This window comes from Phyllostomus hastatus, unplaced genomic scaffold (genome assembly GCF_019186645.2).
Source record: "Phyllostomus hastatus isolate PE091 unplaced genomic scaffold, TTU_PhHast_1.1 phas_scaffold_78, whole genome shotgun sequence".
Classification (NCBI taxonomy): domain Eukaryota; kingdom Metazoa; phylum Chordata; class Mammalia; order Chiroptera; family Phyllostomidae; genus Phyllostomus; species Phyllostomus hastatus.
The window spans coordinates 107,683,714-107,706,659 of record NW_025334041.1 but is presented as its reverse complement, the minus strand read 5'-3'; the positions used below and the strand labels follow the sequence as shown (position 1 = coordinate 107,706,659).

Genomic DNA, 22,946 nt, shown 5'->3' with positions numbered 1-22,946 from the left:
GCTTATGCCTCTCCCCAACTTTCTTCTCCCACATGGCTCCTAAAATGCTAGTAGCCAAACATTTATCCTACAGGAAGAGATTGAAAGTCTTTGGGGAATCTTTCTGGCCCAGGAGAAAAGAGGTAATAATGCTCACATCAGTGGTTTGCCAACCAAAGTCTAGTCAGATTACTTAATGTTACACACAGTTCATGGTCAACAAGCCCCTTATATGTGCTAAAGCTGTTTAGTCTCTTACCGTTGAACATAAGTAGTCATCTCATGAATCACCAGACGTGTAAAGAAAATCTCTTATATGAACAATAGAGAACAATCAGAAAAAAAAATATTGCCTGTACAGGGAAAAAAGAAACAAAACAAGCAAAATTCCATTTTTAATATTCCCAGAGAGAAAAGATATTGCACCCATGAAACAAATAATATTCAGAGAATAAATAAAAAAAACTCTCGAAAAATTTAAAAACAACATACTAGAAGAAATAGCAAATTTAATAGAAAGTTTGCAATATAACCTTAAGGTAATTTCCTGGGAAGCAGAGAAAAATGTTAAAGAGATGGAAGACAAGAGAGGAAAGTAGAGAAATTTAGAGGACTAGTCCAGTATGTCCAAGATCTGAATAATAGGAGACCCGGAGGGGAGAAAACTGATGAAACAATACACAAGCATTCCAGATTGAAAGGGGCTACCAACTACCTAGTACAGCATAAAAATAGTTTCCCCTCAAGGGTCTCATCATAAAATTCAGAATATATAAACCACAGAAAAGATTCTCCAGACTTTCAGAAGAAAATAAACAGGTCCATATAAAGGACTAGAAATTAGGATGAATTTTTAAGACTTGCAAGATCCCAGGTAACCTTTCTGAGGACTCTCGAGAAGGATGTGCTCCATTAAAAAACAGGAAGTAAACCAAGAAAGGGGAAAGCACAGGATATAAGAAACAGGAGGTCTAATGTAGGAGAAAGGTGAGGGGCCTCCCCACTGAGACAGCTGTGCCAGGCACAGAGGGGAACCAGTCATATTGGTGCAGGTCAGAGGCTGTGGGAGTTTGAAGAAGATGAAACTGGTGGAAAATCAGATGTGAATGAACATTCTCAGAGGTGATTTAAACAGTGGTGGGGATTTGGAGAGGATTTGTTGATAAGTTCATAGAAAGCTAAATAAATAAAAGAACAAGACCTTTAACATTAGGGAGAAAAGTTAAGTAGCAAAGGAAAAAGTCACTGTAGTTTACTGCATGAATGTCTTACCTAGTCACAAGAACATTAATCCAGAATAGTGATAAACCGAAGGGAAGACACAAACATGTTGGGAGAATGGGAGTGTGCCTGCATTGATGGCGAGACAATCACAGACCTGAATCCCCATTCTCCATAAAGGAAGCTAGAGATAACTAAACTAAACAAGTCAACAGAAAAGAAGCATTTTCTGTTGCTTACATGAAAGTTTACTTAAGTTTACTTACTTATAAATAAAATAATAAAAAGAAACATAGAAACTACATGAAAGTAAATATTAAAATTTGCTAAAAGAGTGCAATTATTTTTGTTAGTAAATCTTATGGGACTAATTGGTACTCTATGTATATTTATGGCTTTGATAAATAAAACACAGAAAAAGCAAATCAAATTGTGAAGTAAATGGATTTATTCAGTCTTTTGAAGGGAAATCTTCTTAATAGGATGTTAACCATGGAAATCACTATCTAAATAAAATAACAATTTATTTTGAGTTTTGAAAGTATATCAAAAATGAATCTAACCTTCTGGGTTACATACTTTGAAGTTAGGTGTATTCGGGATCAGGATTGTTATATCTTCTTGAATTGCCTCATTTATAATTATTGACACTCTTTATTGTTAGTAAAACTTTGGTGTTAAGGTCTTTTTTTGTCTGATTTTGATATTGCTTTTAGTTACTCTTTGCTTGGTATATTTTTCTATCCTTTCACTTTCAACCTTTTAATGACATTTTTCAAATATGCTCTTTTAAATAATATTTAGCTAGATTTATTTATTTACTTAACTAATGAGATAATCTCTTTATGTCTGAAATCATAATAAATGTATAGTTTTTATATATCATGTTGTTACAACTTTCTTTATTTATCCCCTTCCATGCAACCCTCCACCCCTCTGATGCTTTAGAAGCTAAACAATTTCTGTTAAGTGGTTATCCCTAACTCTTTTTTAAAAAACAGGCAAGCATAAATTCTTTATATTGTAATAATAGAAACTGGACGTGGCAAAGAAACTTTTGGAGGTGGTGATAATTATAAAAAAATATCTCTGTATAGGGCAGCATTGTGGTGGGGGTTTGGTGAGGGAAAGAATGGGAAGCTGATAGCAGTGGAGAGCTGAGCATCAAAAGCAGGGACTGGACACTTTCTAGAATTTAAACTAAATCAAGCTCTTGAAATTTAGGTAATTATTCAGCTTTGATGGATAGTAGAAGTTACTAAATGTTGTATAAGTCCATTTTACACAACCAGAAAAATGTTAGACAACCAGAAAGATTTCTGTTGTCCCATCTTGTCCTGTAGAGAGAACTAGTGGTTTTTCCTACATTACCGTAAAACGACCTAATTTGAAAGCCTGAGGGGGTGTGAGATGGGTTGGGATAGGGTTTGATAAACACACATTTTGGGTAGGATGATTAACACAACTGGAGTTCTTTCACTCTGGAGAATAATTCCACCCTAAACTCCTCAGGCTGCCATGGCTTTGCCATAGTAGCAGACTTAATTCATCATATAGAGGTGTTTTCATTGAAATAAAAAATACAAATACATTGTAAATATAAATAAGTCTTAAAGGCAAGACTCAGAATGTCACTGCATCACTTTCACTGCATTCCGTGGGTCAAGACAAGTCACAAAGGGCAATGGGCCTCACCTGTCGGTGGGAGAAGTGGTGTGTGCACAGCGGCGGGGGAAGGAATTGATGGCGCCCAACTTCGGTGGCTCTTGAACCCCGACTAGTTACTTTAACTCACGAAGCCTGGCATTCCAGCATATGTCCTTGCTTCCCCACTCTGCGGCTGACCTCACGAAGGTCACTAATGGCCTCCTAATTAGCACATATATATGTACATTATTTATCATACTACATATCATTTATGTATCTTTTAATGTTATTTACCTATTTTATGTATATTTAGAGCTTTTATTAGAGAAGTTTTCAAACGTACACAAGTAGCAGAATATTATAATGGACCGTCATGTACCCAGGTTTAATGATTATTAACTCAGGACAAATCCTATTTCATCTGTACCCTGACCCACTCTCCCTTCCTATGTTATATTGAAGCAAATCCCAAACACATTATTTCATCCATCTATGTATGTTTTTAATAAACAAAATAATACAAAGAAACATATGAAAGTAATTTTATATTATGTTCTATTTAATGCAACAAATCCAAAATATCATTTCAGTATGACTCAGTATAAAAAATTACTGAGATATTTTATACTTTGTATTAGGTTTTCAAACAATGTATGTATTACTGATGTGTATTTTACACTTACACCATATCTCATTTTGGACTATCCACATTGCAAGTGCTCTTGGAGAGCACTGTCCTATGTACTCCCCAGCCCTCATTTCCTGAGCCACTTGGAGGCAAGAAAGCCAGTGTGGTGTTGAAATAATGTTCAAATGCCCTTATCTGGTACATACCATGCATTATTACTATCATCTTTTTGGAGTCAGCCCATTAAAAGTACTTGCCATAACTGAACAGCTGCCTTCTACTACTTGCTGAGCATTATTTGATGTTGTGTCTTGAACTAGCAATTGGTTGCGTGTTAAATACGGCTCTTTCTTTGGAATCCTCTGTATTTCTTAGAGAACTCCTGAATATTTCAGGCAGACTGCCACCTGCATGTCTTCAGATAACTTCCAGATCACTTAGACCTGCACACTTTTTAGATTTCTCAGGAAAGCTAAGTCTTTTCATAGACTCTATACTGAAGACAATTCCTCCTTCCATAGTTATGTAATGAAGGCTGCCAGACATTTTCGCCCGGTAAGTTTGTGATGCATCTCTAGGAAACAGAAGCTACTTTAAATTTTCAACGACATCAAGTACAGTGTAATGTGCAAGGAAGAACCAGTTGCAGCTGTTGCAGTACTTTTCAAAGATATAATTGTAATATCCATGTTATTTTTTTAAAAATATTAAGCAAACTAATCACTCTTAGTACTGTAGGGCTCCTCTTTGTTCCAGTGTTGGTCCAAGTCTCAGAACAGCCCAGTAATGCTCCTTTGTGTTTTCTCCAATGACGATACAGTATAAATACAGCTTATGAGAATGCAGCACTTTCTGACTGTGACTTTCTGATTGACAAAAAAAGTATGACATTTGAGGTTTTACTGTTCTCTTAAAATGAATTTATTGTTTTTACTACGTGTTGACCAGTAATTTGTAATTTATGATCTAATGAAGAAAATTGTATTGGTGAATACTCATGTGCTATATACTACATTGTATTAAAAGTATCAAATCTTTGGTATTTTTTTTATCAGTTTTTAAATATGTGCTGAAAGAGCCTTTAATGTGATAAATTGTACATAATTCATATCCATTGAACTCCTTTAAATACTCCTAAAGAAATGGATGATATTGTGAGATTTCTAAATCTCTTTCAAAAGGGAAATAGTGAGTTTTCATGTGTTTTTCTGTTTTTCTTTACAGATGCAACAGCTTGAGAGACAAGTTATTGATGCTGAACGTCAAGCAGAAAAAGCTTTTCAACAGGTGTGATATAATTTTAGTTTAAAAAATGTGTTTTTCTGCCTCTAGCAGTATCAACATTGGTTTTCCCAGAACAATCCTCAAAATAATCTTCTGCCATCCCCTACGTCTTGTCATGTTGACCGTTCATGAACTGGATCCATAGAGACAAGGAGAATCTAGCTTTCTTTTGCCACTTAACAAGTTTTCAAAAGGATAAACATCCTTCTGTTAGGAAGTTTTATCTTACTTTTGAGAAAACCTCATATGGGGTTTTTGGTACTCCTAGCCATAATGAAGTTTTGTATATACATAATATTCATAGCAGCTTTATTTACAGTAATGAGAGCTGGAAATAATATGAATGTCATATTCTAGAAGAATAAATAAGTGAGCTGTATCTATTCCATGAAGTATTAAACAACAATTAATAATTATTACAAAGAATATACATGTATACTACTCATACAGAATTATATTAGGAAAAACGTATACTTCATATGTTACTAGGTATGGGGAGATGAGTCGAGCGTTCGCTCAGTCACACGGCCCTTCTGGGCCGTGCCAGTCGTGAAGTGAGTGGTGGGGGTGACGCTACCAGCCTTAACCTTGGTCCAGTGATCTTATACCCGTAACTTCACATTTTATGAAAAGGTCTCTGTCAGAGTCAGTCAAGAGTTTCAAAGTTATTTTTCCTCCAAGAAGTTTACATTAAGTTTTTTATCCTTGCTCTTGTCATCTTTCTTTGATTTGATTACAGTACTATCAAATCTTGTTTTCTTGTTTTCACCTAAAAGATTTAATTTTCCACAGTAGGGTTTTTTAATGGCCTGACAAATTTCTGAAGAAACCCAGACTAACCCAGTCCTTAATGTTCTTAAGTGGATTAGACTTGAAAAGAAATCTTAAAACTTTATTATGTCAAATTTCAACCACTGCAAGAGTAGAGAATACAGTGAAAGGAACACTCAACCCCAACCTCAACAGTTAGTGACCTCACGGTTAGTTTACACCTCCTCACTTCCACACCGGGTTGTTCTGAAACACACCCTGACATCATATCATTTCACTCAGGAGTATGTCAGCAACTAATCCAAAAATAAAGACTTAAGAATCTTAACTATAGTACTATCGTTACATCAAAAAACTACCAATAATTCTTTAAAACCTCAAATTTAGGTATTGGTAGAAGTCCTAGTAGTAATGGGAAGGATTTGTGCTGTGCTTGGTTTTTTAATAGTCTTCAGCTGATTGAGTCAAATAGTAATACTTTCACTTCTATGTAATGATTGGCTACAAAGCCAATAACTAACAGTGAAATTAGAAAATGTCACTTTTTTATTTGAAGTTGTCCTTTGAGGATACCAGGCGCAAAGTTGTTTAGTTCTTTGCATTACGTTTTTAATCACTAAAATACCACGATTGGTTATTTTAGCCACACTCCCCTAATTAAATCAACCCCCGCCCCCAAAAGAGTGAGATGGCAAATCTCCCGGTTTCTATATAATTTATTACAATCTGTAGATAATTTCTTTTTGTCACAACACTTTAAATTTCTGCAGTCCCTATTTTTTCTGCTTCCAAAGGAATTTCTTTTCTTAAATACTTCATAATGAATCTGCAAGTTAACAGGAAACATAAACAGAGCAGATGAATTCTCATGCACCAATCATAGCAACTTTTCTTGGCCTTCACAAGATTAAGTAAATATTATTAAGTTAGGGTAACTGAATCCTGTGCTCTCTTTAACAGTTTCCATGGGACTGTGGCCTATCTACTGTTTATGTTGCTTAAATTCAGCTTGTCCTTTGTCATTGAGCCATATCCTAAGACTTAAACTGTATTTTTATTAACCAAAAAGGAATGTTTCACCACTATAAGCAGGAATCAGCTGAAACCGGCTCGGTGCTACACTTTTTAGCTTTGAACATTTTTCTTCTGGTTTACTCGTGAATGGCATCACCTACACAACCATTAAATAAGTTGGCTGTGAAAAAAATCACCCATTTTTCTAGAGAAATCTTAGCACTCTTTACACTTAATGTTATAGTACGTGTTTGTTATTCACAACTTTTGAAAGCAGTGTGTGCAAATCAACCTGGTACTACTCATGAGTATCCCAGAGACAAAAGCAGCCAATGGCACCCTCGGAAGACACTGGTGCACAGGATTCATTCTCAAGTGACTGATTATGTGTGTACTCCACTGTGCCACACCGTTCTATGCTCAGCAAAGAGTGGTAGATAATTTCCCCTGAAGAAGTTTGTGTTTTCCTTCCGTCCTCCTGGGTTTATGCACTTGCCTGTGTTTGATTCAGACCTGGTAGAAGCTGGGTTTACAATTCTCTTTGACTATTCTACTATGTGGGCTAATCTGCCTTTCTGTAAAGTTGGTTCTTAGTATTCGTCATTTTTGGTTCTTAATAAATGGTTGCTACTCAGTCATCCTAATCTCCAGGACCTTGTAATGATTTATTTCATTACATGGAAACCTACTTTATCCAGAGCTGTTCCTTTCTTTTCACCTTCAGTGAGAATAGTTCTGGCCTGACTGCATAAAATATAGAGCACTATGCCAAAATAATTGTGTTTAAGATGTGATGAGAATGATTAATTAATTTGCAATAAATTTTAAATAACTGCAAAAGGTCTGGGAGTCCAGATACTCTTAAAATTCCTGTCTTTATTCTGTTTTGGGATGGTCAGGCATGTTTGTCTTGTCATTGCGGTGTACGTAGAGAAACAGAAACTTTCAGCCCCCACTCAAAAATATAGTCACATCTTAATTACCTGTAGTGTGTGTGAGGGGATAAGGTTAGAAATGGAAAGAAGGAAATATCAGTAAGGTAATTACAATGGAAACAATATTTACAGCTCCTGCTTTTTCCAGTGTGGGCATGAAAATGGAAAATTCCATATGGAGTTGCATCGGAGTCCTTAAGACTACCCTCAGGTTTGATGATTCACCACAGAACCCAGAAAAGCTGTTAAACTCATGGTTATGGGTTATTACAGTAAAAGGGTGCAAATTAAAGTTAGCAAAGGAAAAATGCACATAGGGCAGAGTTCAGGGGAAACCAGGAATGAACTTCCAGCTGCCCTGTCACAGCAGAGTTACACAGGGAGGCTTTTGATGATCCCACCAATGATGTGTGAGAACACATACAAAATATGGCCAACCAGTTCATCCAAACCTTGGTGTCCAGAATTTTTACTGGGGAAGGGGGTCAGTCTTGTCAGCACAGAATGCACATCTGATTGACCTTAGCTACCAAGTCTCCAACCCCTCCAGCAGCCAAAATGATTACAGCATGGCCTGGGACCTCAGGTGAATGAACAAAAAAGGCACTCATCATAAAGTTGAATTGTTAGCATAAACTACCTGGTGTGGCCCAGTATCTCAGGTATGTAAAGACAGTTTTATCACCATATTTTTAAGGGCTCAGAGGTTATTTCCCAGTAGCCAATAAAGGGTCAGTCCTTTCTTTGGAATGTGCAGGGTGTGAACACCCCAAGTCTGCTGAACCCTTTACTGCACAATAGCCCAGGAACCTCAGAATCAGCAAATGCTTTGGAGAGATGGCTGAGGAGTGTGTTGAGAGAGAGGAGATCTTCTGAAAATAGAGGAGAAAGAGCCTAAAAGCATAAAGGATTCCTCATTGGAGGATATCCTTTTATAGGTAATTACAAGAGTCTCTTTAATAGCCAATTTGAATTCATATATGTTTGTTATCAGTCAATCTCCAGGTAGTTAAATGAATCAAAAAAGAACCAGGCTATTTGCTGTGGCCTTGTGGTAAGACATTTTAAAAGGCTGCTTGGTTCTTCTGGAGGCCTCTTCCCTTTCCTGGAGATCTTGTTCATACTCATTACCAAGAAAGGCTGATGAGTCCTGTGGAACTTGGTCCTAACAGGACCAGTTGGCAAGTAGGTTGCCTGCAACCACTTCATGATCTCTTTCCCCAGGAGACTTTGCCATGTTTGCCAATATTTTCCTTGCTTAGGAAAGTTGTTTATTTAAGAAGTGATGATTGATTTAAACTCCCTAGGAGACCTTGATGGTGATGAATGATTGAGTTGCACATGACAAAGATGCATCCAAGGAGTCTGACTGTGGCATTCGTTCATAAAACAAGAACACCTTTCAAAATGAACATGTTTTTCAAGGAGGAAGAGTACTCCCAAGCCAGAGTGTCCCAGGACCATAGACCTTTCCTAAGCAATAATAGGATGGTTTTGTGTGGCAGCCCAACATCTCTAGGGTGGCTTGCTCTGACTTAATCAAAAGAGACTGTAGGTGTAGGTCTGTTCATACTTATTTCTATTCTTATTCAGTTACTTTTGGTTTTCTTGAGGTTAATAGGGGTAGAATTTTTTCTTGTAGGTTCTTTGGTTGATCTCATAATTAAGATTCTATTTATTTATTTTTAAAGAGAGGTGAAGGGAAGGAGAAAGAGAAAGAAACACTGATGTTCGAGAGAAACATCAAGTGGTTGCCTCTTGCACGCCCCCAACTGGGGACTGACCTGTACCCCAGGCACGTGCCCTGACCGGGGGTCCAACCAGCGACCTTTCGCTTTGTGGCACGCTGCTCAACCAACTGAGCCATACCGGACAGGGCAATCTAATAATCAAATAGACATAAGACACATTATCAGGAAAAACAAATTTAATTATGTATGGGAGCCCCATAAAGATGAGAATCCTAGAAGTGAACAAAGCAGGCGGCTTTTATACCTTTTATTTTCCTTTGTCAGGGAAACAATAAACTTGTGCAGTATAGACAAGGCAAAGGGGCGTGGGCTTCACTAAATCAAGTGAAGCAGTAACAAGGTTTGTTTATCTAGCATTCTCGGCCTTAAATTCCTCCTGTCTGGTGATAAGGATGCCTCTACCCTCCTAATACAGGGAGGGCACCTTTCATGTGGGAGCTGTTTCCTGCTTTGAGGGGGACAAAGTCCTGCTTTCTGATGCTGTATTCTTGTACTGGCTGTTTCTCAAGTAACTTTAATGCAAATGATCAACATGCCAAAGTGGCATATTTGGGGGAGATATATATTCTGCTCCCCTTTAGGTTTATCATCCATTATTGTATCCCTGGAACAGAAATACCACTTCGGACTTGGTCTCCGCTCTTCGCTCTCTGCTTCTACAGCTACAAGTTGCCCTGTGCAGAACTGGCTGTAGCATCCTAACATTTCCCTTGGTGTTTACTGCCCAGCTCTTTGTCCTGCTTCAGCTGTTTTTTCATGGCAGTACCTCTAAGGCTGACCTTTGTCCTTGACTGTTGGTCTACACTTTCTGCAGAAAGCTTGCTACATGATGTTTAAAAATCTAAACCTTACAGTAACTTAAAATTATCATTTGGATAGTGAAATACATTTTTATTATTTTAAATTTTTAAAATTTTTATTGTATATTTTTCCATGACCATTTTCCCTTACAACCCCCTCCCCCTGCAATCACCACACTGCTGTCCATGTCCACAAGTCCTTTTTCCTTTTTGCTCAATCCTTCCACCCCCTAACCTCCCCCCACCAGCTGTCATCCTGTTCTTTCCAGCCATGTGGGTGGTATTTAAACAGGACACTGCTGGCAGCTGAGTTGAATTTACGTTTATACAGTGAACCCACAGATGAAACCTTGTATTCATAGTTAAAAAAAAACAAAACCAAACTAACCTTAACATCATCCTTCTAGCTGTTAAGTATTTTTAAACATTAAGTAAGGACTCCTTGTGATTTTCAGAGGTGTTTTTAATAGTTGAAAGTTTTTCATCCTAACTATAATTTTAATTTTGCAAATACTTTTTCATATTTTCCCTCTTTAGCCCTGTAATCTGAAACCTTGCAAAAATTGCATTCTTTCTTACCTGGAGTGCGTAATATCGTCAACAGTCCGCAGTACTTTATTTTCTTTCTCACTATCAACACTCACACATCCCTTCTAAGATTTCATGTCCATGTGTGTTTTGCAGAAGATCCAAGCAGAGCCAGTATACCTTAGATACTGAATTTGAGGCACCACTTCACCCCTCAGACACACCCTTTTATCTTTTTTTAGTTTTTTCCCTGTTGCCCTGATCATCTTGTGTAAAGTACTGTATAATTTTTATAACTTTATTATACTTGTGATCTCTCTTACCCAGTAGAATTTCATTTCAATGCAGGCAGAGCTTTTAGTTCTGTCTCACTCCCTAATGTCTCCCCAGGCCCCAGAACAGGCCCGGCCATGGCCAGTGTTCACTGAATGTTTCCTAAACTAGTGACTCAGTAAACCCCCACTGGGCATGCTCTCCTACCTGTATGGTGACACTCATACTTTTACGATTTTTTATGATTCCATCTGTGGGGTTTAAGGTTGTTTTGTTTTCTTTTTTGCTTTCCACATTGTACATTGTACATGTGTTTCTTTTTCACCTAAGTTTAATTGCCCCCCTCATAAATGTGTTATCATGCTAGGTCATCCAATTTGAGTCCTTCTCTCACCATTCACCTTCTTTACTTTGTATTCACACTTTGTTTAAAATTATGAAAAAGTTAGGGCTGGAAACTTTCTGATGCTGTATTCTTATGAAATGCTTTGCCTATTATTATTGTTCTACTGAACAGTACATTACTTTATGTGATATAGTCATATTCTTCAAATCTTTTATGTACCCTTTTGTACCTCAAAGTTAACACCACTTGGCAAAGTAGTCTTCAGACTTTATAATTACTATATATATTAAACTGTGCTGTTCAATAGTTTTCTTTTATGATGATAACTTTTAGGAACCTATTTAATGTTAAAGTAAAATTCTAAATTTAATACTATGATAAATTAAGTATGTGCCTAAGCTTAATAGTTTATCTTCTGAATTTAGGTACAAGTTATGGAAGAGAAGTTAAAAGCAGCTAATATTCAAACCAGTGAATCAGAGACAAGGTTATATAAAAAGTGTCAAGATCTGGAGACCTTAATACAGGAAAAAGATGACATCATCCAAAGCTTGGAACTGCAGCTGGAAGAGCAGGTGAGGAGGAATTTGATCATCACACAGTTCTAAATCTGTGCATTCATTTATGCACACCACCAAGATTAAAGGGGGAGAGCCTAAACTCCTAAATTGCGGCCAAAAATCTTACTCAGTTGGTCAATGCACAGAATCGCATCACATTTGTGGGTGAAGGGTGAAAGTCCAATAGTATTTGGGGTAATTCCGAGGCGCTGACCCTCTCTGCACGTGACAGTGCTCCCGACTCTCAAGTTTGAGTGCAGTGTTCAGGGTGAAAACACTGGGTTACCAGCAGGCATTTCTGTCTGTAAAGTGTGTCCAATAAATCTTCGTTTTAGATTGCTAGAGTGTTGGAAATGTTGATGGAACATTATATTTTAAATATTTTTCTTGCCAATCCAGCTGCTTAGTAACATGTACACTTTTGAACCACTTTATTGAGATTAAGTATTGTATTTAGTTTATTTAAAATTTTATTATGAAAAATTGCATTACAGTTATTTAGCATCATTTAAATATGACCACTATGCCACTGTTAAATATGTTAAATTGTTTACTTGCAGCATTGTTTTTATTTCTCCAGGGATCAGTGTTTTCTCGGGTCGGTGGTTGCCAGGCTTTCACCAGTCCTAGTCCCCGCCCACTGTAGTTTATAGCATAATCATATTCACAGTAGTTTTGTGACCATAACCAGATTTTAAGGTTGGTAAATGTGAGCGAGTGGTTTTTGGATCTTCATTTTTTCCCTGGATCTTTAAAAACCATTAGTGTTTGTGGGGAAAACAAGCCACACCCCAGAGGAGATTCAGACTCTTTTTCTCTAACCCGGTTGACCTCTATCCTAACATCTTTATAAACCCTGGCCAGGGGTGTCCAACCTTTTGGTGTCTCTGGGCCACACCAGAAGAGGAGTTGTCTTGGGCCACACATGAAATACATTGCAACATGCAATCACAGAAACATCCTGTAATGTTTTAAGCAAATTTACAATTCTCTGTTGGACCACATTCATAGCCATCCTGGGCTGCATGTGGTCCATGGGCCAAGGGTTGGACACCCCTGCTAGACCATTTTCAGAAATGGTTTATTTTGCTGATAAGTTCAATGCATTGATTTCAATACATTATCTTTTAGAGAAAGAGAATGGCAATTGTTAAAACTAGTAATATTTGTATATGCTTTTATGATTCATTGCTATATCTGCTGGACAATTGTCATTTTAACTCTATTTGGTGATTTGAAGATAGAGGTATTAATGTGGAAACAGGTTTTAAGTGGATTTGCTTTTTCTATTTACGATATAACATTTTCAGACCAGTAAGCTTATGTTTGAATTAAACAAACTGCTAATGTTATTTCAGAAACAAATAAGGATACAAGAAGCTAAAATAATAGAAGAGAAAGCAGCTAAGATCAAAGAATGGGTAACGATTAAGTTAAATGAGGTATTTATTGCTATATTTTGCCTTTTCTATACCTATTACTTCTTTTGAGTAAGTAAATCATCAGAATATATGATCAGTGTGAATGACGCAAAATTCTGATCAATTGGTTTCCATTACCACTTAGTCCCGTTTCGTGCGCCTCCCCCTCCCCCCACCCCGCCTGTCCCGCAGCAATCAGTACACTGTTGTCCGTGTGCATGAGTCCTTTTCCTTTTTGCTCAATCCCTCCACCCCGTAACACCCTGCCCCACCCTGCCCCAGCTGTCATCCTGCTCGTTCCCGCCCTGTGCTGCTGTCTTTTGGTAAATGGGAGATAGGTAGCTTCCATTGTAATATTTAATGTATTTCTAAAATGAAAAATATTGGCTCATGGTAACCAGTGTAAGTAGCCTTATTCTAATTAGTAGATTTTAGTTCTAATTAATTTTAAATAAGTATAGAATATGTATACCATAAAATTAATATATTCAGTATCTGAGAAGCATACATTATTTAGTTTACATGACAGATTAAATGCTGAAATAATTTGGTTTAAAGTAATTTTTCAGTGAAAAGGGACAGGAATGAAAACACTTAAAATTCTTAGTTTTGGAAAAAATGAATACTGAAGCCAGAATTATCTAGGTTGATAACTTATGCCAATAAGTTCATCTCAGATTTGCTTATCATTTCTTTTGTAGATTGCTTTATGTGTAACTAGGTGTTAAGGTTTTCTAAATATTATAATTTACTAGTATATTTTAGAAATATTATTCCTGTGTAAAAGAATACCATGTGTCCTTTCAGCTGGAATTGGAGAATCAGAATCTCCGTTTGATCAATCAAAACCAAACGGAAGAGATAAGAATGATGCAGTCGAAACTACAAGGTATGGCTAAGAGTGGGCTCTACTCATTCTCACCGTCAGTGACGGAAACGTCGTCACACGGTGCACGACTTCGTTACAGTCTTGTTTGTTAATTATGCATGCTTCAATAAATCTGGGAAAACGTTGCTAAAGAAAAAAAGTAAAGGCACATGTGAAAAATAAAGGTTATGAAATAAAATAATAAAGGACCTATTATATTACCTTGCCCATAGATTATACCCAATTAATGAGAATATCATAATTATTATTAAATTTAAAAAACTATAAGGTGTGAGTACTTTGACTAGCATAGCTTAATTGGATGCATTTGGCTATGTAGAATTTTACTAGTGAGCACTTGAAATATGACTAGCACAACTAAGGAACTGAATTTTACATTTTACTGAACTTGAATTGATTTATATTTAAATAACCACATGGCCATGCTAGACAACACAGGTAGACAGTAGCAAATAACACAAAGGAGGTGATATTAATTTCAACATTTAATTTTAGATATGTTTATTTAAAAAAGTTAGTCGTGGTATTTTCTAATTTCACTTTATGTCATGGTTATCAACAGTGATTAAAATTCTGACAGGCTGAATATTTAGAGCAGAATTTTGTAATATGAATAAACCCTTTGCATTTCCCAATGCTTAGGGTTACTTTCTTCTCTTCAACTTCAAAACCAGAGAATGAGAGGCAGAGTCAGAGATAAAAATTTACTTAATGCGCTGTTCCGGTGATGGCCATGCAAGTGCACAGAGATGAAGAGGAGGCGAAGCAGCAGGGTTATTAGATCCGTGACCTAGTACAGTGGGTTTCAAACTTATTTAGCAACAGAATACTATTTAAAACAATTTTTTTTGTATAGAATCTCAAGAGACAAAACAGGAAAAAGCAGTATTGGGTCCAGAGTCCAATATTTAGCTTCACCCAAGCCCCTTCCTCTACCCTCTGGGCCATTTCCATAAGGCCCAGGAGTTCCCAGAATGCATCAGAAAACTTTCTGGCATGGCAGAAAGAACACAGGCTTTGAAGTCAACTTTAACACTCTACAATTTAATAACTGTTATGTCTCCAGATTTTTTTACATTAGCAAATGGTGATTGTAATAGTGCCGTCTCAGTTTCATGGGAGGTGGGGGTGTTCATTATAGGACATATGAAAGTATTTTGTCTACTGCATGTTAACACTTACTGCTCTCATTTTGTAAAGGGGAAAACTCCGCTTTTTTTTCCCTTCTCTATACTTTTGACTCCAGATATGGGACTTTGCCTACACCAAGCAATTCTTTAATTCTCAGAGGACACCAACTAGGTGTCCTACAAATTTAATTCAATTCTGCCACCATCTACCTGGAGTTAGCATCAGATCCTGAAGTGAAGAACTCAGTCCCACAAAACTATCCCCGCCTCCCAACCCCAAGTACAGATTGTGGTCACGCCTGTTTCTGCCCAACTGGCTATGAGCTGGAAGTGTATGACCCGCTCCTCAGGTGTGATCATTTACTAGAGCAGCACTCAGAACACAGGTGAACAGTGCTTACTTACTAGATTACTTATTTATTACAAAGGGTATAACTCAGGAACAGCCAGATGGAAGAGGTATGTAGGGCAAGCTGTGGGAGAAGAGGCACAGAGCTTTTGTGTTCTATCTAAATGCATCACCCAGCCTATGGCCAAATCACCCTGGACGCCCCTGATCTTATCTAAATGCATCATCCTCTCTGCGTCCCCACATGTTCACCAACCTGGAAGCTCTCTGAACTCCATCCTTTTGGGTTTTTATGGAGGTTTCACTATGTAGACATGATTGGTTGATTAAATAATTAAATCATTGGCCACTGATGATTAATTCAACTGCCATCCCTTCTCCCTTTGCCTGAGGTCAGAGGTATCAGGTGAAGGGTGAGGCTGAAATTTTCAAACCTCTAATCACTTGGTTGTTTTCCCTGGCAACCAGTCCTCATCCTGAGGCTATCTCCTTATTTACATAAACCCAGATTTGTCTGAAAGGGCTATTATAAAAGGGCTAGTATAAAAACAAAAGACACGTTTATCACTATTACTTAGGAAATTCCAAGGGTTTTAGAAGCTATGTTCCAGGAACTATGGATGAGGACCAAAATATGTATCTATCACAAATTTCCTCCACCTATATGATGAAAAACAGGTGTTCTGATAGTTGATCTGGAATTCCATATTTAGAACTAAAGTTTCAAGTCCTTGGGTTGGTTATCCTAATTGAAATAGATCAGATGTACTAAGCCTACTCTCAAAAGGCTATTTTCCCCGGTATTCTTAGCTTGCAGTTCTAGTCTTAATTGGCAGTCTCTTAGATTTGGACTGGATAAGAATAGATATGATACATGTAGCTGTAATATTGTACAGTTGACCCTTGAAAAACACATGGGTTAGGGGCACTGACCCCTGTGCAGTTAAAAATCCAGGTAGAATTTTGACTCCCCCAAAACTTATGATGTCCTTTAGTATAAGTGGGGGATTATTTCTAGGATTCCCCGCAGATACCAAAACCCATGGATGCTCAACTTCCCTAAATAATATCACGCAGATTGATGCATATATTCAGCCCTCTGCATCCGAGGACTCCCCGCTAATTATGGAAAACAGTGCAGGTATTTATTGAAAAAAATATCTCTGTGTAAGTGAATCCACACAGTTCTAACTTGTGTTTTTCAAAGGTCATCTGCAGTTTAAAAAATATATGCATGTGTATGATTACTAAACTATTTTGAATTAGTTCTGTGAGAGATAATCAACATGAAAATAATAAAAGATACATCTGAAGGTATACACTATAGAAAGGTGTTTTTCTTCTCTTGTATACAATTATCAGTTGTCATTTAACCTAACCTTTGGTGCTCTCCCAGAGTTAAGAATTTAATTTTCTTGAAAACTTTCATTACTGTCATTGGATCTCCATTCTTTTGATGTTACAAGCAGCAATGTTACAAATCCTAAAAGATTAATTAAACCTATAATTATTCCACTAGCTATGTAAATTATCTATCCAGAAGCTTCCCCCACACCTTTTTTCCTCTAAAGAAGTGATTAAGGCTCTGAATATTGTGATCACCATAGACCAAGCCCCTCCACCTGTTTTCTCATGACAGACATGCTAAAAACTACAATAAGCCAAAGTTATTACAGTGACCATGTGATATTTGCCCCAGTGAGGATCTAAATTTCCTGTTTGTCTTGGCAACAAAGACCTTGGTCACATTTTCTTCACCATTAGTAGCATTACTTCATAATCAAATTTTACCACTACTTGACTGGTATTTACCAATACTTGATTTTGCAAGAAGCTATAGTACTCTAATTGTTTATAATCTGGTTTGTTTTTGTTTTTATTTTTATTCAATAACTACTGTTAAAGGGTTTGGATATTTTTCTCTCTGCAGTTAATATATATATGTATGTATGTGTGTGTGTGTATATATATTTTTTATCCTCACCCAAGAGCATTTTTCTTCATTGCTTTTAGAGAGAGAGGAAGGGAAAGAGAGAAACAGCAATGTGAGAGACAAGCATTGATTTGTTGCCTTATATGCACCCAGACCAGGGATAAAACCTGCAACCTTTTGGTTACAGGACAAAGCTGCAACCAATTGAGCCACACCAGCCTGGGCAAAAAAATATTTCGACCATTAAACTATTTAAGAAGATTTAAAAAATTGTTTTTATCCTTACCTGAGAATATTTTTTCATTGCTTTCAGAGAGAAAGGAAGGGGGAGAGAGAGAGAAAGGGAGAGAGACAGAAAGAGACATCAGTGTGAAAGAGAAACTTCAATTGGTGGCCTCCCATCCTTGCCCCAACCTGAGATTGAACCTGCCACCCAGGCATGTGCCCTGACTGGGAATCAGACCCACAACTTTTTGGTGCACAGGATGACACTTCAGCCAACCAAGCTACACTGGCCAGGGCTAAACAGATTTCAAATGTCAGCATGTGATGCTAGACATTGAGGGTTCCATGTTACCATATGTAAATGAATATGAAATTTAATTATGTAAGTCCCTTTATGTAGGTCTTGGCAATGATTTTTTAAAATCTGACACCAAAAACAAAAGCAAAATTAAACAAGTGAGGCTACATCAGACTAAAAGCCTTCTGTACAGCAAAGGATACCATCAATAAAATGAAGAGGCAACCCACTGAATGGGAGAAAATATTTGCAAATCATGTATCCAAAATATATAAAAATGCAACTCAATACAATTCAATAGAATAGCAAAGAAAGAAAAGAAAAGGAAAGGAAAGAGAAACAGTCTGTTTATAAAATGGGAAGAGGACCTTAACAGACATTTTCCAAAAACATACAGATGGCCAACGGATACCTGATAAGATGCCTAGCAACATTAATCATCAGGGAAATGCAAAACAACAATGAGAAATCACTTCACACCTGTCAGAATGACTATTATCAAAAAGACAAGAAATAACAAATGTGAACAAGAATGTGGAAAAAAGGGAACCCTCATACACTGTTAGTGGGAATGTAAATTGGTTCAGCCACCATGGAAAAGAGTACTGAGGTTTTTCAAAAAATTGAAAATAGAACTACCATGTGATTCAGCAGTTCTACTTCTGGGTATTTATCCAAAAAAATGAAAACACTAATTCAAAAAGATATATGCACCCAGATGTTTATTGCAGCGTTATTTATAATAGTTACAATATGGAAACAATTTAAATATCTATCAATGGAGAAATGAATAAAGAAGCTCTTTATTTGGAATATTACCCAACCATAAAAAATTAAATCTTGGCATTTATAAGAACATGTTTGGACTGCAAGGGCATTATGCTAAGTGAAATAAGTCAGACAGAGAAAGACAAATACCTTATGATCCTTTATATGTGGAATCTAAAAATAAATAAATACAATTTAAAAAACAAGCTCATAGACGGAGAGAACATATTGGGTGGTTGCAAGATAGGAAGTAGGAGAAATGGGTGAATTTTTTTTTAGTTTAAATAAATTGAATAATAAATGAAAAAAATGACTTTTAGGATTTTCAGGCTTTTATTTCTGGTATGAGGAGTAACCCGTCCATGTTTTTTTATATGCTTTGGTTCATTTTTATGTAACAAACTAAAAAAAAAATTCAGATCTTGATTCTGATTAATGATCTTGCAGAAGTTCAAGGGAAGAAGTCATCCAGTGTTTCCACACCAAAGCTTTTGGAAGGCCAGCGCCTGAGCAGTTTGACCTTTGGGTGCTTCTTATCCCGAGCACGGAGTCCTCCTCAAGTAGTAAAATCTGAGGAAATGAGCAAGATATCATCTAAAGAACCCGAGTTCACGGAAGGAAAAGACATAGAAGGTATTTATGGACTGGCAGAATTTGATTTGACATTTTTTAAAGGGAAAAACCATTTGCTAAGATTAATCTTCATATAGCTTAATTTTCTTTTTTAATTTTTAATTTGTTCATCACTCAAAAGAGTAAATATAAAAAATATATCTGGATGATTCATTGTAGTTTCCTTATTTCCTTGACAACTTGATATTGTATGGGAACATTTTTAAAGAGCAGGACTGCATTTAACTTTGTGTATCTTATTTTCTTCAGGTTTTTTCTTTTTTTTAAGAGGCTTTGCCAGTGATGCGGAGGAGAAACTGATTTTCTTCTTTTGATACTTCTTCCTACAGTAGGAAACAGTGATATTTAGAATTAAAAAGTTTACATTTGTACCTATGTGGTACTTGTTTCAGCTCAGCATTTCAGATTAGAATTGTGAAGTTTCTACTCATCATTTATTTAAAATATTTAAAAATTATCTAATATTAATTATGACACTGCAACTTCATAAAGAAAAAGAGCACGAGGGTTCAGTTTCATAACTGCTTTGATCTTTCCTTTATTGCTTCAAAGAGGAAAATATCTGCCTAGATGTTAAAACCCTGGGCCTGTGCACAGATTTCTGTTCTTTGTTTAGTCTTAAAGTCCCTCTAAATCTGGCTTTGTGGTACGGCTGCTGACTTTGCCACCTAGGGTGACTTTTCCCAGGTGTTTTAGGGAGCCTTAAATTTGCATCTTCTCTCTTTTCAGTTCCTGTTTTCTTCCCTCAAAGGAGAAATATTATAGCCTTAAAAGTCTATCTTTGATTATTAAATTCTGAAAACTACATGTTTTTCCAATTAGAAGGCTCCTTTGCTATTCACTTTCATGCCATTACTTACTTTTTTTTGTGAAATTGTTTTAATTCCCTTCCTACTTTCCTTTTTTTTTTAAGATTTTATTTCTTTATTTTTAGAGAGGGAAGGGAAGGAGAGAGAGAGAGAGAGAGAGGGAGAGAGAAAGAGAGAGAGACAGACATCAATGTGTGTTTGTGGTTGCTGGGGGCCCTGGCCTGCAACCGGGGCATGTGCCCCGATTGGGAATCGATCCTGCGATGCCTCCTGCTTCGCAGCCCGCACTCAATCCACTGAGCTACACCAGCCAGGGCCCTTCCTACTTTCTAACAGTTGCATACAGCTCAGTACAGTCGAAGTTGCCTGTATTGAAGCTCTTGTTTATTTGCAAATTTCACAAGTTGCCTGATACCAAATTGTAAAGTTTATGTGTCCAACCTCTGTTTCTGTAGTTAGGAAGGTTATATCTGTGTCTTTATGTTTTCAAAGGTTTTTCTGTACTCTTCAATCTAAATTTTTAGTTCACTATTCCCGAAGCCAGTTGTTCATTCTGTTAGTTATGTTATAAACAAGATAAGCCATATCTAAAGACATTTTTAGAGGAGTGTTATTCTTACTATAAAAACACATTTTGTAGTTATGATTAAACCAAAAGTAGAAGGAGGAAAGTCTTTCTCTGTTTATGTTTTCTTCATGGCTTTGCATATTTCATGTATTGAAGTTTGGGAACAAAGTTTGTTATTTATATTTATTATGTTTAAATTTACCTATGATAATTTTGAAATATAGTTAAAAAAGGGTTGTCATTTTCTTTGCTTCTAAAAATATTTAGTGGTATTCATTTCTTTTGGTGGCTGTTTTCACATTTTGCTTCTTTTATTATCTCTCCTTAGACTATTGCCAGTTTCTTCCCCCAACATGCTCATTTATGAAAAGCAGTTTAATTTTGATACTATGCTACTGAAGTGTTAAGACTCCATGTTTTATATAAGGTTTCTCATTTCCAAACTTGTGTTTTAAAAAGACATATGACTTAAAAAGGAACTGGAGACCTGGCTGGTGTGGCTCAGTGGATTGAGTGCCGGACGTCAAACCGAAAGGTCCCTGGTTCTTTTTCGCAGTCAGAGCACATGCCTGGGTTGCAGGCCAGGTCCCCAGTTGGGGGCATGTGAGAGGCAACTACACATCGATGTTTTTCTCCCTCTCTTTCTCCCTTCCTTCCCATCTCTCTAGGAATGAATAAATAAAATCTTTTTTAAATAAATAAATAAAATTATTTAAAAATAAAAGTAAAAAAGGATAATGTCAGTTAACTTTATTCTTATGACAACTCCAGTTTTTACAATGTAGTTACATAAAGCTAAATGTATAGAAAGATTATATTATTAAAGACAACATGCTAACACGATGCATTCTTTTGTAGAAATGGAAATTCCAGAAAAGTCTGTCGATAACCAAATTCAAGAAAACAACCGAGGTCAGAGAACATTGCGTCAAACCCCTTGTGTCTCAGAACAGAATCGGAAAACAAGACCAAGCTTTGTTACAGACGGCAGTTTATCCCAGAATTCTGGGGCTCCAGTGAGCGACTGGAGTTCCGATGAAGAAGACGGGAGCAAAGGAAGATCCAAGTCCAGGTACACGTCCACCCTTTCCAGCCACACGTCAGAGGAAGGGGCCCAGTGTAGCAGGATGGGCAGTGAGACATATCTGACAGCGTCTGATGACAGCAGCTCTATATTTGAAGAAGAGACTTTTGGCATAAAGATACCAGAACACAAGAAGCTGTATTCTTGGCAACAGGAAGCACAATGGAAAGCTCAGAATAGTCTTCATGGAAAGGGAAATTCTGACTCAAGTAAAAAAGAACATGATAGTTCTTCAGATGAACTGAATAAAAAATTTCAGTCTCAGAGACTGGATTATTCATCTTCATCGAGTGAGGCCAACACCCCAAGCCCTATTTTGACCCCAGCTTTGACTCCAAAGCATCCTAACCTTCTGCCTGGAAAAGGAACACAATTAGTGCCTTCATCAAACCTGCCACCTCCAAAGTTAAGGATTCCTAATGTTTTCAGCATAAGTGTAGCACTGGCCAAAAGGCACTTAAGCCAGCCACAGTTAAGCTCCGATAGGATGTTTGGTACAAACAGAAATGCTATAAGCATGATACGACCACTGAGACCTCAGGAAACAGATCTTGATCTAGTTGATGGCGACAGTATAGACATTTCGGAGAATATGGACACCAGTTGTGACGATGGATTGTTTTCCTATGACTCACTGGAATCCCCGTGTTCAGATGACCAGGAAGCCTGTAACTCCGCAAAGAAAGCGGCATGCAGCAAACCTCCCACGCCTCCCCTGCACCGTTTTCCCTCCTGGGTAAATTACATTGCTGTGTGCAGCACGTACACACTACTTTTTCCTTAACACTCGTTTTCAGGTTTGACTTCTCTTCCTGTTTCTTTTCAAATCCAGCTTTATTCTGACAGTTCCAAGTTTTTAGAATATAATTTCCTCTTCTCTTTTTCACTCAGTTCTGAATCAACTGAGAAATAGGATAAGGATAAGACAGATGGGAGATCAAAATATTACCTTTATTCTCTAAACTGCATTTAGAGAATTGGTGGGCAAATGGGCTTTATAATATTGGACCTTAGGATTAGCAGATTTATTCACCTGGTAGTGCTGAATCTCTACAGCCTTCTGCCAGTGAGGCCCTGCCTCTCTGAAACTTAAAACCCAGAG

The 22,946-nt window shown here is 37.0% G+C and overlaps 1 protein-coding gene across 1 annotated transcript in view; it reads left to right on the top strand.

Annotated features, from left to right (window-relative positions):
• PLEKHH2 (pleckstrin homology, MyTH4 and FERM domain containing H2) overlaps positions 1-22,946 on the top strand; it is a 98,599-nt gene that overhangs the window by 13,238 nt on the left and 62,415 nt on the right. Inside the window, exons 3-8 of the mRNA XM_045828780.1 lie at positions 4,700-4,762; positions 11,603-11,752; positions 13,096-13,179; positions 13,966-14,047; positions 19,198-19,383; positions 21,619-22,580. Of these exons, the coding sequence (XP_045684736.1) occupies positions 4,700-4,762; positions 11,603-11,752; positions 13,096-13,179; positions 13,966-14,047; positions 19,198-19,383; positions 21,619-22,580 (1,527 nt within the window). The remainder of the gene's footprint in view (positions 1-4,699; positions 4,763-11,602; positions 11,753-13,095; positions 13,180-13,965; positions 14,048-19,197; positions 19,384-21,618; positions 22,581-22,946) is intronic.